This window comes from Phascolarctos cinereus, unplaced genomic scaffold (genome assembly GCF_003287225.1).
Source record: "Phascolarctos cinereus isolate Bilbo 61053 unplaced genomic scaffold, phaCin_HiC Scaffold_726;HRSCAF=1367, whole genome shotgun sequence".
In the NCBI taxonomy this organism is placed as follows: Eukaryota; Metazoa; Chordata; class Mammalia; order Diprotodontia; family Phascolarctidae; genus Phascolarctos; species Phascolarctos cinereus.
In genome coordinates, this window is record NW_027556098.1 from 89,831,043 (window position 1) to 89,847,157 (window position 16,115).

At 37.2% G+C, this 16,115-nt stretch overlaps 1 protein-coding gene across 1 annotated transcript in view; it reads left to right on the forward strand.

The window, feature by feature from the left end:
* Positions 1 to 16,115, forward strand: part of ZPLD1 (zona pellucida like domain containing 1) — a 62,535-nt gene that overhangs the window by 21,662 nt on the left and 24,758 nt on the right. Inside the window, exons 2-3 of the mRNA XM_020999950.2 lie at positions 9,430 to 9,650; positions 14,534 to 14,715. Coding sequence (XP_020855609.1) covers positions 9,430 to 9,650; positions 14,534 to 14,715 — 403 coding nt within the window. The remainder of the gene's footprint in view (positions 1 to 9,429; positions 9,651 to 14,533; positions 14,716 to 16,115) is intronic.

The window sequence follows — 16,115 nt, forward strand, 5'->3', positions numbered from 1 at the left end:
ATTTCTGGAAATGTAACGTATAGACTTTTGGTATTGGTCATGGCAATATTTCTTATTGCCTCATGAAGCCTTTGGCTTCTATTTGTTCCATTCTAATTTTTAGAGTTTGTTGCTTGGGTAAGGTTTTGCATGTCTTGTACCAAACTGTTAATTCCCTTTCCAATTCTTACTTTCATTGCTCTCATTTATTTTTCTTTTTTTCCTCCTCCAGCACTCTTATTCCATTTGTAAAAACATTTTTTAAACTCTTTAAAAAAACAAACAAAACCTCTTGCTTCATCTCTTCCAGCAAATCTAATTGAGCTTGTGCCCAAGGTATGGTTTTCCTCTTAGGCATTCCTTATAGATATTTTAGACTCATTCCTTTCTCCTGCATTTTGTATCGAGTGTGCCTGTTACAATAATAGCTCATTATGGTGAAGTTATACTTTGTTTGCTCATTCTTTCAGGCAATTTCCTGACTTTAGTCTTAAAGCTGGGGCTAGGCTCTTCCACACTTAAAGACAGAAGGTCTGAGCTGGTCTTGTTGCTGCTTTCTTTGGCTTTAGAGTGTTGTGTTATTGTAGGATCTCAGGATGGGCTGGGAACCTGCAAACTTTCATTATTCCCTGAGGGGGTCTGATCCAGGACAAAGTCTAATTGCTGCCTCCCTGGTTTGAGCTCTGCAAATTCCTGTTGTGGGTTTGTGTTTGTGCAAGATGAGATTGCTGTTGACTCTGCCCATATCAGGCAACTGGAAAGCTCTGCTGATTCAGAGTGACAGAAGTATAGGCTCTCATTTGGTCTGGGATTCCTGCTCTGGTTGTTCCTCTGCAAGCTGAGCTAGATGCTGGAAATGAGACCCTGCTATGGACCTGTAGTCTGAGCCACAGTGCTGCTGCTGCTACAGGCTTCTGAATTTCCTCCTTTCTTTACGCACCACCTGGGCCCTCCCTACCTGTGAATGCCATTCCTCTGCCAGGTCCCTTTCTCAGTTACCCAGGGTCCATGGGTAGTATGTAATGGAGCTACCAATTCACACCTGTCCCCATTGAAGTGCCCTGGTATGGAGCTAGGAGTGCCTCAATTTAGCTCTAGGTCCCTCTTTTGACCTCATTTATAGCTTCATCCTCCTCACACTCTTAGCTCGACCTGTCTTCAGACCTCCTTCTCTGTCTCCCTAAGCTAAGGTGGGTAGGACAATGACTCACTGTGACTATTTTTGGATTTTCCCATCAGGATTTGGTTTTGCGTATTTTCTAGATTGGTTGGGAGGAGTTTGTGGGGAGAAGCTCATTGCATTGCTTCCTGTCACTCTGCCATCTTGCTCCCTTTCTTTTCTATTTCAAATTCTATGATGGAATGGTTCCTCATCTTCAAGGTTCCTGTCATTTCTACTTCAGCAACCAACTCCTCCTTGTTGGTCAGTTGAGATCCAGAATAGAAGTTTTCTGTTCTACTTACCTGATCTTTTTTTTTTTTGAGGCAATTGAAGTTAGGTGACTTGTCCAGGGTCATATAGCTAGTAAGTGTCTGAAGCTGGAATTGAACTTAGATCCTCCTGACTCCAAGGCCAGTGTTCTATCCACTGCACTACCTAGCTGTCCTACCTACTCTATCATTTGAATAACGAAATTATGAATCAGGTAAGTCACAAATTTGTCAACTGTCCTGCTTTAGAAGGAGAGGGAAAAGAAAGAGACAATATACATAAAGAAATGGAGCACTAGACATTGTAGGGAGAATTGATGTTCTTCATGACAATAATGTAATGTTTCCATGTGATTTGTGATATTTATCAAATTCTTCTTTATCTAATTTCCTTTTCTGTCCAGGTCAATGATACATCCTCACAACGGTATCGCTTTCTGCTCCCGGATCCAATGATTTTCACCCAATTCCTTATAGGATATTTCTCTCCTCAGCTTCCTGAACTGTCTCTCACAAGCACATTTTCCCTAATATACAATGCTGCTCCCCTTTTATCTATTCTTCTCCTTTTGAATGAGGAATAGCCTTCCAGTGCAAAATTCCTGAATCCCATCCTATTAAATCTCATTAATTAACCCATGAGATCATATCTGCCTTCTTTTAGGTATTTTTAATTCATAATGTTAATTACCTATGCATTTTATACAGACACCTGAGGCCATAGACTTTTTTATTTTCTCTTCTTGCATATTTCCTCCCTAGTCTTTTTTTTTACTATTCTTTTTTCTACCTTGTACTCACTACTTTCTGTTGTAGCAGACTTGTTATCTATATAGGCAGTTTTCTCTCTTCCCTTCATTTTCAGTTTAAAACCCTTTTGATAAAGATTTTCTGGTAAAAAGGGTTTTTTTTTTAACCAGTTCTTTTAAGTACAATGCTTTCCTTTGCTATGAGCCCATCATGCCTGTATTTTAAACCATAGTTCATTTATACAAATCCTGTTTGTAGATATCTTCTTAGGCCCCTTTTCATTTTTTAAATCTACCTTTTTCTTCTGAATCTTCTACTTTCAACTGACAGTAGTGTTACATATGTGAATCAATACTCCCAGTCACCAAAGGGACACTGATATTTCTTACCTATCCTGTTTATGTGGGATAGATCTCTGCTTTTCTTTTGTTCAGCTGAGATGAGTCTGGAACTTTTCAAATAGCTGGCTAGATGCACATTCCTTGACTGGATTAATCAATAATGTTTTAGGCAACTAGATGGCATGGTGAAAGAATGCATACCTGGGAACCAGGAAGACCTGAATTTAAGTAATGACTCAAACACTTGTTAGCTATATATAATAATTACATGTTGTAGTATGACTGCAGGAAAATCACTTAATTCCTTAGTCAGTCAATCAACAAATACTTATTAAGTGTCTACTGTGTGCCAGGAACTGTGCTAAGTGCTGGGGATACAACAGAGACAAAAAAAAAATAAGACTGCCCACAAGGAGCTCACAGTCTGATAGGTGGGACAACCAGTATACAAATATGTACAAATGAGCTATATTCAAGGAAGGCACTAAAATTAAGAGGTGCTGGGAAAGTCTTCATGTATAAGATGTGATTTTAATTGGGAGTTAAAGGAAGCCAGGAAAGCCAGCAGGCAGAGATGAGGAAGGAGATTCCAGGCATGGGCTACAGCCAGAGCTGAGAAACAGAGTGCCTTGTTCATGGAATAGCCAGAGGTCAGTGTCAGAGGATCGGGTATGTGTTAGGGAGTAAGGTGTAAGAAGACAGGAAAGGTAGAAAGGGGCTCTGTTATGAAGGGCTTCGAATGCCAAATAGAGATCTTTTGTATTTGTTCTTGGAGGCAATACAGAGCCACTGGAGTTTATTGAGAGAGAGAGAGAGACTGAGTGTGTGTGTGTGGTAGTGGCAAGTACTGTGTGTGACATGATAAGACCTGTATTTTAGGAAAATCACTTTGTTGGTTGAATGGAGGATGGACTGGAGTGGGGAGAGACTTGAGGCAGGCAGACCCACCGGTAGGCTATTAGAATAATCCAGGTATGTGGTGATGAGGTCCTGCATCCACGATGTGGCAAAGACAGAAGAGAGAGGGAGGAATGTATTCAAGAGATATTTCAAAGGTAAAATCAGCAGGCATTGGTGACAATTCAGATATAGGGTGTGGAGTCAAGGATGACACCCAGGCTGTGAGCCTGAGGCACTGGGAAAATGGTATTTGACATTTATTAGGGAAGTTAGGAGGGAGTAAGAGTTTAAGTATAAAAATAAGGAGTTCAATTTTGGACGTATTGAATTTAAGATGTGTACTGAACATCCAGTTGGAGATGTCTGAAAGGCCATTGGAAATGTGAGATTGGAGGTCAACATAGAGACTGGGCAGGAAAAGTAGATTTGAGAATCAGCAGCATAAAGATGGTAATCAATTTCATGGGAGCTGCTAAGATCATTAATTGAAGTACCGTAGAGGGAGAAAAGAAGAGGACCCAAGACAGAACCCTGTATCTCAGTTTCCTCATCTATAAGATGGGCATAATAATAGCACCTACCTCACAAGGTTATTGTGAGGCTTAAATGAGGTAATATGTAAAGCCTTTTGCAAACCTTAAAATGTTGTACAAATACTAGCCTTTTATTATTATTGAGGTCCTACTATGTACAAAGTGTTATAACAGGCATTTGGGGCAGGATATAGAGAGACATAAAATGTGATTCTGCCTGCAAGGAACACTCAATACCCTTCTGTTAGTTTTTTTTTTTTAACACTAATTTATGTTCATAGGCCCTTTCTGGGTATTTTCTTCCATCTCTCTTTGGAGGAGCATATTGCTGGGTTCTCTGTCTTTGTCTCTCTGTCTTAAATAGTGTTTTATTTTTTCCAATTAAATGTAAATACAATTTTTAAAGTTTATTTTTTTAAATTTATAGGCAATTGGGGTTAAGTGACTTGCGCAGGGTCACACAGCTAGTAAGTGTCAAGTGTTTGGTCTGAGGCCACATTTGAACTCAGATCCTCCTGACTTCAGGGCCGGTGCTCTATCCACTGTGCCACCTAGCTTCCCCTTAATGTTCATTTCAACAAGATTTTGAGCTCCACAATTTTCTCCCTCCTATCTTCCCTTCCCTCCTCCCTAAGATGGTAAGCAATTCGATATAACTTTTATATGTGCATTCATGTAAAACATATTTCCATATTAGTCATGTTGTGAAAGAAGAAACAACAAAAGGAAAAAACTATGAAAAAAATAAAGTGAAAATAGTATGCTTTTGATTTGCATTTGAAATCCTTCAGTTCTTTCTTTTTATGTGAATAGTGTTTTCCATCATGAATCTTTAGGAAATGTCTTAGATCACTCTATTGCTGAGAACAGCTAAATAATTCACAGTTGATCATCACACATTATTGTTACTGTATACAATGTTCTCCTGGTTCTGCTCACTTCACTCAGCATCAGTTCATGTAAGTCTTTCCAAGTTTTTCTGAAATCCTCTTGCTCATTTCTTATAACATAATAGTATTTTACATTACATTCATAAACCACAACTCATTCAGCCATTCCCCAATTGATGGGCATCCCCTCAATTTCCAATTCTTTGCTACCACAGAAAGAGCTGCTATAAATATTTTTGTACATGTGGGTCCTTTTCCGTTTTTTATGATTTCTTGGGATACAGATCTAGAAGTGGTATTACTAGATCAAAGGATATGCACAATTTTTATAGCCCTTTAGGCATAGTTTCAAATTTCTCTCCAGAATGGTTGGATCAGTTCAAAATTCCACCAACAATGCCTTAGTGTCTCAATTTTCCCATGTCTTCTCCAAGATTCATCATTTACCTTTTCTGTCAAATTAACCAAACTGATAGGTGTGAGGTGGTACCTCAGAATTGTTGTAATATAATTTTTCCTAATCAATAATGATTTAGAGCATTTTTTTATATGACTGTAGGTATTGCTGGATTCTCTTGAGTTCACTGAGCCAATGCTCCCTTTGAGGCTTGGGAAGCATCAGTGCAAAGTGAGGAAAGCCCCCTCTTTTCCCCTTTCTCATTACTAATCCCAGAGTCTAGTTTATGCTGGCATTAGTGGAGTGGCGACAATTGGAGCAAGCTTTTTCTACTTCCATAGCCTCTGGGCTGCTGGCCCTTTCTCTGAGTGCCTCTGAGAGACAAAGAAGTAGTATAAGAGTTTGTCCTAGGAATATATCTGGGACATGTGTTTAGATCCTTGCAGAGATGTGTTTTTTTACCTGGGACTTTTGTAGAGTTGTTTTTTACTCTTACTATCTAGAAGCAGAATGAAAAGGTAGACTTTTTTTTTTTCTTCCCCTGTGTAAGGCATTTTCCTATCTCTCATTCCTAGAGAGCTGCAGATTATACCTGCTAATCTGGGCCAAGCACATGTTGGGTATTCAATGTTTTCTGAATGAATGGCTTGAATATAGGTAAGAGAATTATTGTATGAAAAACTCCCAAACTCTCCCCCAAACAACAAAAAACTGAACATTTTAGTTTCTACTGCACTCAAGTAAAGCTTATGTTTTGTTTTGTTAGTTTTCTATTGAAAAACTAAAGTTGGGTAAATTGTCTGTAGGGAAAATACGTATATTGCTATTTTGGCTGCTAGTCTATAACCCCTGCTTATGCTTGTCTCCTGTTTAAAAGATATTCAAGAATTTCAAAAAGAGAGCACTTAAAAGAAAGAAACATTGAACTACTAAATTTTTTGATGTTTCCATCCCTTTGCCCTCATTACACAGTTTAATATTTTAGTATTACTCAAAGGAATATCACAATTCAGTCCAGGCCTCAGAAATAAACAAGCTCATATAATTTAATTGCTGGGAGCCCCTGTGATTCAGTAACTCTAAAGCTAACTTCTCTGCCTCTGGCAAAAGAACAAAATCTTGCCCTTTTGCAATTCTTTCTTAAGAGCGCTGCAAGGGGTAAAACTGTGCTTGGATGGCTACCCCGTGCATCTTCCACCAGAAAGATGTTTGACTGTTTAGGGGCCTGAAAGGGCTTTAACAATTTGAGTGAGCCTGGAGGTGAACAGTTTTCTGTTTCTTATTTTGTTGAAAAGCCATCATTTGATCTCATGCTTTGAAATGGGATCAACTCCTGGTTCATTCGGTTTCCTTCCAGAAATGACAATTCTTCAGTGTTAAAACAGAAAAAGGCAGATGGTTCAGAATACAGACTGGTTACCATTAGTTAAGGATAGCAATTTAGACACACTCTATCAATTTAGACTAATTATCTCCCCCTTATTTTGGAGAAGAAGAGGCTGAGATGACACTGCCACAACCCTGGCCCTCATCATCCCTCACTTGGACCATTACAGTGGCTTGCTGACTGGTCTTCCTGCCTTAAGCCTTACCCTATTCCAGTTCATGTTCCATTGAGCTGTCAAATTGATCTTCCTAAAGTACAAGTCTGACCATGTCACTTATCATAACCTATCCCTTCTCCTTCCTCTCCCAATAAAGAAATTACCTCCAGAATCAAATTTAAATCCTCTGTTTGACTTTTAAAACCAGTTAGGTGATGCAGTGGATAGATTGCTGGGTCTGAATTCAAATCCAGTCTAAAATATTTACTAGATGTGTGACCCTTGGGCAAGTCACTTAGCCTCTGTTTGCCTTAATTAAAATGGGGATAATAATAGCATGTAACTCCTTGGGTTGTTGTGAGAATCAAATGAAATAATGTTTGTAAAGCACTTTGCAAACCTTGAAACACTATATCAGTGCTGGTCACTGTTACACTTATTATTATTTAATTCAAGATATGTTGCAGTATTCATGAAAAGTTTCATAGGGGTAGAAGGGAATGGAGTCTTGCAAATTGTTTATATGGCCTGATAATTTCGGTCTTGGACTTCAGTATTTATTCATAATGGACCTCCATTTCAAAGACATAAGGAAAGTGAAGTACAGAGTTGGACCCTAATCAATGTCAAACCAACAAAAATGAATAACAACCTTCTGCTAGTGAAGAAAAAGGACTCTTGGAGAAAGAAGGGAAGAGGCAATCTTTCCTCCTTTGGCCCTCTTCAGTTATTTGACAGAAGAAGTAAGCAAATGAGAAATACTGCCAGGAGTCTAGTTTGATCTGGTTTATTTTAGCAACTACTGTGGGCTTCAGAAACTTGGATAGCCATGACAAGCCATGTAGAACTGAGTAGAATGTACTTTATAGCCTTATGCCCAGCTCACTTTCGTGTGTGTGTGTATGTGTGTGTGTGTGTGTGTGTGTGTGTGTGTGTGTGTGTGTGTGTATGCATTTCTAGTTGCCTTTATTACTGTCATTTATATAATGTGGGGTGGTTTGCAAAATATTCTACATGTATCATTTAAATTGAGTCTTTAAACTATGCAGTGAGCTATTGCAAGATTGAAATTCTCAATTTACAGATGATGATACTGAGGCTTAAAGAAGACACACTCCTGTGGTCACGCCCTTAATCATTGTTCCAATTGGGATTTGAACTCAGATATTACTGGCTATAAGTTCAGTGCTCCATGTACTGACCCATGCTGCCTCTCATGCATCCAGCTATTTCCATTTTTGTGTATTTTTGTCTTTGGTGTCACTTTGAGGTAACTGGGTAACACCCTGGACAGAGTGTTAAGACTTGGAGTCAGGAAGATGTGAGTTCAAATCTTGCCTCAGACACATACTTAGCTGTGTGACCCATAGAGAACAATTAAGTTCGATATGCCTCAGTTTCCTTATTTGTAAAATGAGGATAATAAAAGCACTTATCTCATAGAGTTGTGAAGATAAAATGAATTAACATGAGAAAAGTGCTTTGCAAATCTTAAAGCTAGCACTTGAAAAAATGTTAGTTATGATTGTAGTGTTTGACACACTTTATTTCTAATATGTATCCCCATGAGCAAAGTGAAATAAAGATTTGAGGATTATATAGTAAGTTTTATCAGTATAAATAGACAGATGATTTAAGTAATACGAGTTTCCTAGGTCAGTTGCTTCTCAAGATCTTGAATTGCCCACGCAATTTTCCATCTCAGTGTACTTTTGCAGAGATAATGAAACATTGAATTTCACCATTTGGTAGTTAGTTTTTCAGCTTTTCCTGATATATCAATCTGACCAATCGGATATTTTGGAAGCAGCTATGATTTCTTCAGGGAAGGTTCTCCTTTCTCTGATGTACGTTGTAGTTTTTCCATATCTTTTCCTTCTGTGAGATTCTTGTTCTGGTTTTCCTATGCACTCTGTGTAGAAAATGCCTTCTTGTTCTTTTCATGACTTGGGAATATCAATGTAGCATTCAGGCTTTTTTTTTTCTCTTGTTCTTACTTACTAGCCAACCTTCACCTTTAACTCTAGCTCTGTCTCCTCTAGCTCTGTCTCTATCTCTATCATCTGTCTCTATCTCTAGAGGACATAGCTGGATATAGATATGACTATATCTTTATGTCAATGTGCTGTTTTCAGAATTTACATAGAGACAGATAAATGAACAGAGGCACAGACTGACTTAGTGGGATGCTTCACACCATGTAAAATAATAACTATGTATTATTCATCCACTTTACTTTTCCAGTTTGGATGGTTAGACCAATCATTTTTTAATTGATCTGGAATTCATTGAGGCTTTATAGAATTCTGAGACTTGATGCAATTTATACATTGTCATCAGTGATCAAATGAGGTAATACTTATTAAGTGCTGGCACAATGCCTGACACATAAGAAGCACTTTATAAAATGTTAGCTATAATTATTTTCATTGTGGTGATTATTAGTGTCTACAAATAGGAGCATTTGGAAAAACTCAAGAGCATTAGGGAATCCTTTCATTACTATCTTGTGCAGGAGACTTTCTAGTATAGAGAATTAGACCAATAATATGAAAATTAATTGAATATATCTAAAAGTTGAGTATATAAATAATATTAAAAGCCCCAATAGTGTTTTCAAATATGCATGGTTTTACATTTCCTTTTCATATACTTTCATTTCAGCTGAAAGAGACATCAGTGTCTACTGTGGAGTACAGGCCATTACAATGAAGATTAATTTTTGCACAGTCCTTTTTTCGGGTTATTCTGAAACAGATTTGGCATTGAATGGAAAACATGGGGATTCTCACTGCAGAGGGTTTGTAAATAACAATACCTTTCCAGCAGTGGTCATTTTCATCATCAACCTCAGTACCTTGGAGGGCTGTGGAAACAACCTAGTGGTAAGATTTGTCTAAATTTATGTCATGTCCAGGGCAAAAAAGCATACCCCCTCTATTTTTATCTAAAGTGAGTAAGAAGCTCCATCTGTTTTTACAGAAAAAATTCCTATAAAATCAAACAAATCATCTCTCTTTGCCCATTTCAGGCCTCCTTCCCAAACACATAATCTCTGGTTGCACTAGCTAATAAATTGTGGTACATACAATTTGGCACAAACAAATTTGGTCATATTACCTGAGGCCAAATTTATTTGCCTGGTATATGACAGAACTTAACCATCTTTCTTTTTAATGTGTATCTCTTTATTGTCTAGCAGTACCCATTCTTAACCTGTTGATCTGGCAGTCTGTCATACAGACAAGACTTATTGCAACATTGATAATACCGGAGTAGCTACTAACTAGGGTTTTTGAGAATCCTTATTCAGAAAGACAAATTAGAGGAAATATGTGAAACTTTCATGACATTGGATTTGAAAAGTCAAAATTTACCCCTTTAGTGGATACAACCTACATATGAAATATAGTTAAATATTGAAATGTAATTATCTCTTGATAATTTAGAACAATTTGAGTAATTTTGAAGGGTTCAACTATTCCTTTTGAATGTGTAGATTCAATCTCAAAGTTAGGGAAAGGAAAAACAGGGAGCTGTGAAGGCGATGTCTGCACAGGAAAAAATTGATGATCAATTATACAGTAGATGGGTAATCTGACTTATTTGGGGAGGAAAGAAAGCTTTGGTCCAGAATTAATTCCTAAATTGTCCCTATTTTACATATGTCTCTGAAGATTTTAATGTAGTTTCAAGTTTTTTTTTCTTTCTGAATTATATAACTCTAGACTTACTTTTGGATGAACTTACTACTACTACTACTGCTGCTGCTGCTGCTCCTACTGCTACTACTATTATTACTCCTACTGCTGCTACTACTACTACTACTAACTACTACTACTACTGCTACTGCTACTACTACTACTATTATTATTTAAATGTATGTATGTGTATGAAACCAGGAGAGATGACAAGAAAACAATGACAAAGTTGATTTTCCCTTATAAACAGGGGTTGGGAAAGGGAAGGTCATATGTGATGCCTCCAGCTAAGAAATAAACCCAGATAGGCAAGAAGGCTTCTTTGGTCTTCCTTCTTTATTCTCTTCTAGTGCCCAGCTAGGGCTCTGTCTTCAAATCTATAGCTCAGGTGACTGCCAACTCTCATATTTTTATGCATGACTATATCAATTAACAAATGTTTATTATCTACTATATGCCAGGTACTATGTTAGGCACTGGAAATATAAAAACAAAAATTAGATAGTCTATTTCCTCAAGGAGCTAACATTCTATTAGGGATCTACACCACCTCTTATATGTGCGTGTGTATATAAATATATATACACACACATATGTATATATACACACATACAAACTTATACATATGCGTATATGTATGTATACATATATTATGGTGTGTGTACATGTATTATATATAAATTCACAAAATAAATGCAATATAGTCTTAAGAAGAAGGCCCTAACAGCTAGGTGGACCATTAAAGAATTCATATAATGAATAGTATCTGAGCTCAGTTTTGAAGGAAACAAGGGATTCTAGGAGAAAGAGGTTTTTCAGTTGTTCAGTCCTGTTTGACTCTTCATGACCATATTTGGGGTTTTCTTGGCAAAGATACTGGAGTGATTTGCCATTTCCTTCTCCAGCTCATTTTCCAGATGAAGAAACTAAGGCAAACTAAGGATAAATGATTTGCCCAGGGTCACATAGCTAGCAAATGTCTGAGGCCAGATTTGAACTCAGAAAGTTGAGTCTTCCTGACCCCAGGCCTGGTGCTGTCTTCACTGTGCTGCCTTGGAGGAGGGGATTAGGAAGTGGTATATTTCATATGTGAGGAAGAGTTGGTATAAAGGCACAGAGATTGAATGTGGGGTGTCACAGATGAGGGATAATGAGGTCAGTCTGACTGGATCTCAGAGTGCAGGGAAAGGAGTAATAGAGAACAAGTTTGAAGAAGTGGGTTGAAACTAGGTTGTGCTTAAAAATCCAAAGGGAGGATTTATGTTTATTCCTAAAGGCAGCAGGGGTCAGTTGATTAGGGGAATAATATAATCAGACCTACAGATTATAAAAATCACTTTAATAGCTGTGTAGAAGATTAAATTGGAGTTGAAGATAACAACAGAGTTGCAAATCTGCATGACCAGAAAGGAGCAGCTAGATAGCACAATGGATAGAATGTTGGGCCTAGAGTCAGGAAGATTCATGTTCCTGAGTTCAAATCTGGCCTCAGACACTTAATAGCAGTATTACTCTGGGCAAGTCATTTAATCCTGTTTGCCTTAGTTTCTTCATTTCTAAAATGAGCTGGAACAGGAAATGGTAAACCACTCTGATATCTTTGCCAAGAAAACCCCAAATGGGGTCATGAAAAGTCAGACACTACTGAAATGACTGAATAACAACATGACCAGAAGGATGGTGGCATCCTTAAGAGAAATAAATTTAGGAAGAAGGGTGGTTTGGTGGGGTAAGAATTCTGTATTGAACGTGTTAATTTTCAGGTGGCTTCAGGACATCTAGTTTGAATGTACAATGGATAGTTGGGAATGTATAATGGGAGATACACACATTTGGAAATCAATTACATAAAGACGAGAATTGAACTAATGGCAACTGATGAGATCACTGAGAGAAAGTATATAGATAGAAGAGGGCCCAGGATAGAGCCTTGGAGTGAACCTCAAATTAGTTTTATTATTTGGATTCTAAACCACAAAGGAGACTGAACAGGAGTAGTAAGAAAGGTAGGAATAGATCTGAGAGAAAGCAGTATCACAAAACACCAGAGAAGATAGCATATAAGAAAAGAGGGAGGTCAATAGTGTCAAATACTTCAGAGAGGTGAAGAAGCATGAGGATTGAGAAAATGCCATCAGATTTGTCAATTAAAAGATTATTGGTAAGTTTTAGAGGAGAGTTTAGTGATGAGGTAAAAAATTCTATTACAGAGAGTTGTCAAGTAGTTGAAATAAAAGGAAATGAAGGCAATAAATGAGTGTAGATTGTTTTTTTATTTTACTTTCATTTTATTATATTTTTATCCCAAGGAGTTTGGCTGTGAAATGGAGAAGAGATATAGAAAGATAGCTTGAGGGGAGGGTCAAGTCAAATTTTATTTTATTTTTTAAGATGGAGGGTGATATGGGAATTTATGTAAGCAGTAGTGAAGGAATCAACAAGTAAGGAGAGATAAAAGATTAGAGAGAGGAGATGATTTAAGGGCAGTCTGCTAGAGAAGGTGGGAGGGAGTGGGATCAGGGATCTATGGAGAAAGATTAGTCTTGGAGAATAGAAGGCTTACATCTTCATTTGATACTAGAGTAAAGGAGAGGGATATGGGCTATTCAGGAAGGACTAGCACCTCTGGTGTGAGGGATTACTGAGTCCTTTTCAGGACTGCTCATCCACTTTTAGTGTCCACCTCTCATCGAACTCTTATCTGTTGCTCCAAGAAGCTGTAGCATGCACAGCAGCCACACCACATAAAACCATCTTGGCAGACAGGTTAAACCAGGTTGAGTATAACTGATGGGCCTCAAACCCTTTGGTGAGTTAGGAGGGTATCTGCCCCAAGTGTATGAAGACTTCTGCAGACAAAATAGACAGATGAGAACAATTTATTCCAATGGCTGTGAAAGAAGACAAAGCAGATGCCATAGAACTTGGTCAGATATGGAAGGCACCAAGATCATCCTCTGCATCCTGGGCCATCGCCAGTTATTCTGATTTCTGTATTGCCATTGGACTTTGATGACTCTGGAAAAGAGAATGAGACTGACAACTTTGTGTAACTTAGCCTTACTTTAATCTGATTCATGCAGATGTCAAGACATCACCCTTTAATGTCATTGGTCCTCTTCCAAAACAGACAAACAACAAAGGAGGAGAGAAATGGAAATATGTCGAGGGATTTTGAGATGTAGAAAAGGGAAATGAGGGAGTTCATGGTGAATAGTCTCTTATTTTCTCAGTAAAGTATGAAGGGAAGTGCTTTTGACATGGTATGAGTACCTTGAAGACACAAGAGAAGGTTTAGAACAGTCTCTGGTTCTGTATAAAGGGCATATCCCTAGCAATGGGATAGAGAATCAGCTAGGGAAGAGTAAAAGGTAAGCAGTGAAGAGTAGGGAAAAGTTGTTTTTCCTCAGTACAGGGCCTGGCACAAAGAGTTTATTAATTTTTTCCAATATTTTCCTAAAAGTTGTCCAGTATAGTTTTTGTTCTAAGGAACAGAATCCTGTCTACACAGACAAAATTAAATAGAGAACTAAACCATTAGCTATCCAATCAGTATAAACATCTGGTCTGGGTAACATAGCATTCTAACATTTTTCATCTGTAACAGCATCCTAGCCTGAGTCCTCTTCCCCTAATTAGATAGATAATTGTTTCATTTTTGGCTATAATATATACCGAATGCATTCAATTCTGTTTGCATTTAGTTTTGTTACTCAAAGAGAAGACTAGCCATTATTCATATTAAGTATAAATTTAAATGTGGCAGGGTGGTATGTACTGTTCTTGACAATTTACAGATTACAGAGCATTGTAGTTTAACCCAGGGAGGCAGCCTGAATGTCCAAGAAGATAGGTCTGGAGAAAACCTCTAAGCTTAAATTCTTTTCAACTAGTTATTATGGCTTCTTGTAATACAACCTCTGTTACCATCTACTTTTTGTGGAGCTTGTTTTATATAAAGTTTCATTAAAATAACACACACATTATTATGGGTGAAATGAATAATGTATATGTAACTATTTGGGTACAACCTTTTAGTGATTAAAATACATTTATTATTCTAATAGGTATCTTCAGTTCCAGGAGTCAGTGCTTATGGAAATGTAACAACAGTACAAATAGGAAATATTTCAGGATATATTGATACTCCAGATCCCCCAACAATCATCAGTTATCTGCCTGGGCTTTTGTACAAATTCAGTTGCAGCTACCCTTTGGAATACTTGGTCAACAATACTCAACTTGCATCGTAAGTATTCTCATTCATGCATCTATTCATTCTACAAATATTTATTGAGTTTCTAATGTGCAAGTAACGAGGCAAATTTATACATTTTGGGTTACTTTTATAGCAACATCATTAAGTTAGTCATTTTATAGGCTGGTTACATAAGCTACCAGTCTTTTAAACACGTCAGAAAATTTATGGCAAAACATCTGGATAATGATTCAGGAATTGTAGTATAGTAGTGGAAAGGGCACCAGTTTTAAAGTCACAGGGCCTAGTTTTGAAATCCAACTCTGCTCCTCACCACTTGTGTGACTAACCAAGTGGCCTAACTTTTTCATCTTTAAAATGAGAGGAATTGAATGTGGTGATTTAGTTTACTTCATTTAGTCCATTTGTTACAAGGTTTTTAATTTTTTTAAAATCCTCTCACTTAGGAGGGGAGTGGGAAAGAGAAGCAGACTATCAATAAGGGTTCCCCCCCAAAAAAAAAAGAAAAAGAAAAAGAAAGAAAGAAAATAGGATCTTTGAGGCATTTTTAGAAGTATACAGAAGAGAATGGAAGCCAAAAGAAAACACAGACAAGTGGGACACCTTTGAATGTTGCATGTTGTATTTATTATATGCTGGAGAGGAAAAGCAAACTAGTCGTATAGACTCACTATCCAATGAATATTCAATATATTTAATTTTCAATATTCAATATAGATAGTTTATGTCAAATCATCTTTTTCTTTTCCACTTTGTATATAGAAATACTCATTTTATTTGATGTCAGGTTCATAATTAAAAAATAATAACAAAATGAGGGCGATGTTCTACGATCTCTAGGGTTTCCTATAACTGTAAAACTTTCTGAAAAACTGAATCTTATGCTTTCCCGAAAGATTTTATGACATCATATAGACCTAATTGTTGTATAATGATGAGTTACTAGGAAAATGACCCATTACGATAAACTCTGCCTTAATGTACAAATACAAACAATTGATGCCACTGGGATAATAAATATACCTGAAAACTAAACTGGATGGTAAAAAATGAAAAGGCAAAGGATAACTGGACAAGGAACAGAATAATGAATGCAACTAAAAAAAGGAAAGCATTGATCAACCAATCAATAAACATTTATTAATCACCTACTACTACAAGCACTATGCTACATGCTGGGAATATAAAAAGAGTCAAAAGACAGTCCTTGCCCTCAAGGAACTTACAATCTACTGTAGTATTGAATAATTTAGGGAAAAGTTATTTTTTTTCCCTACCATTCTTCTTGCAGAATATAATAGCGGTGGCAGTTAGCAGATTTAAATTCCTGTGAAATACAATCTGTGCACGTGGCGAGACTCAGACATGAAGTGCAATTGGGAACATTTTCCAGGAATTAACACATCGTAAAAATCAAATTTCTTGTTATA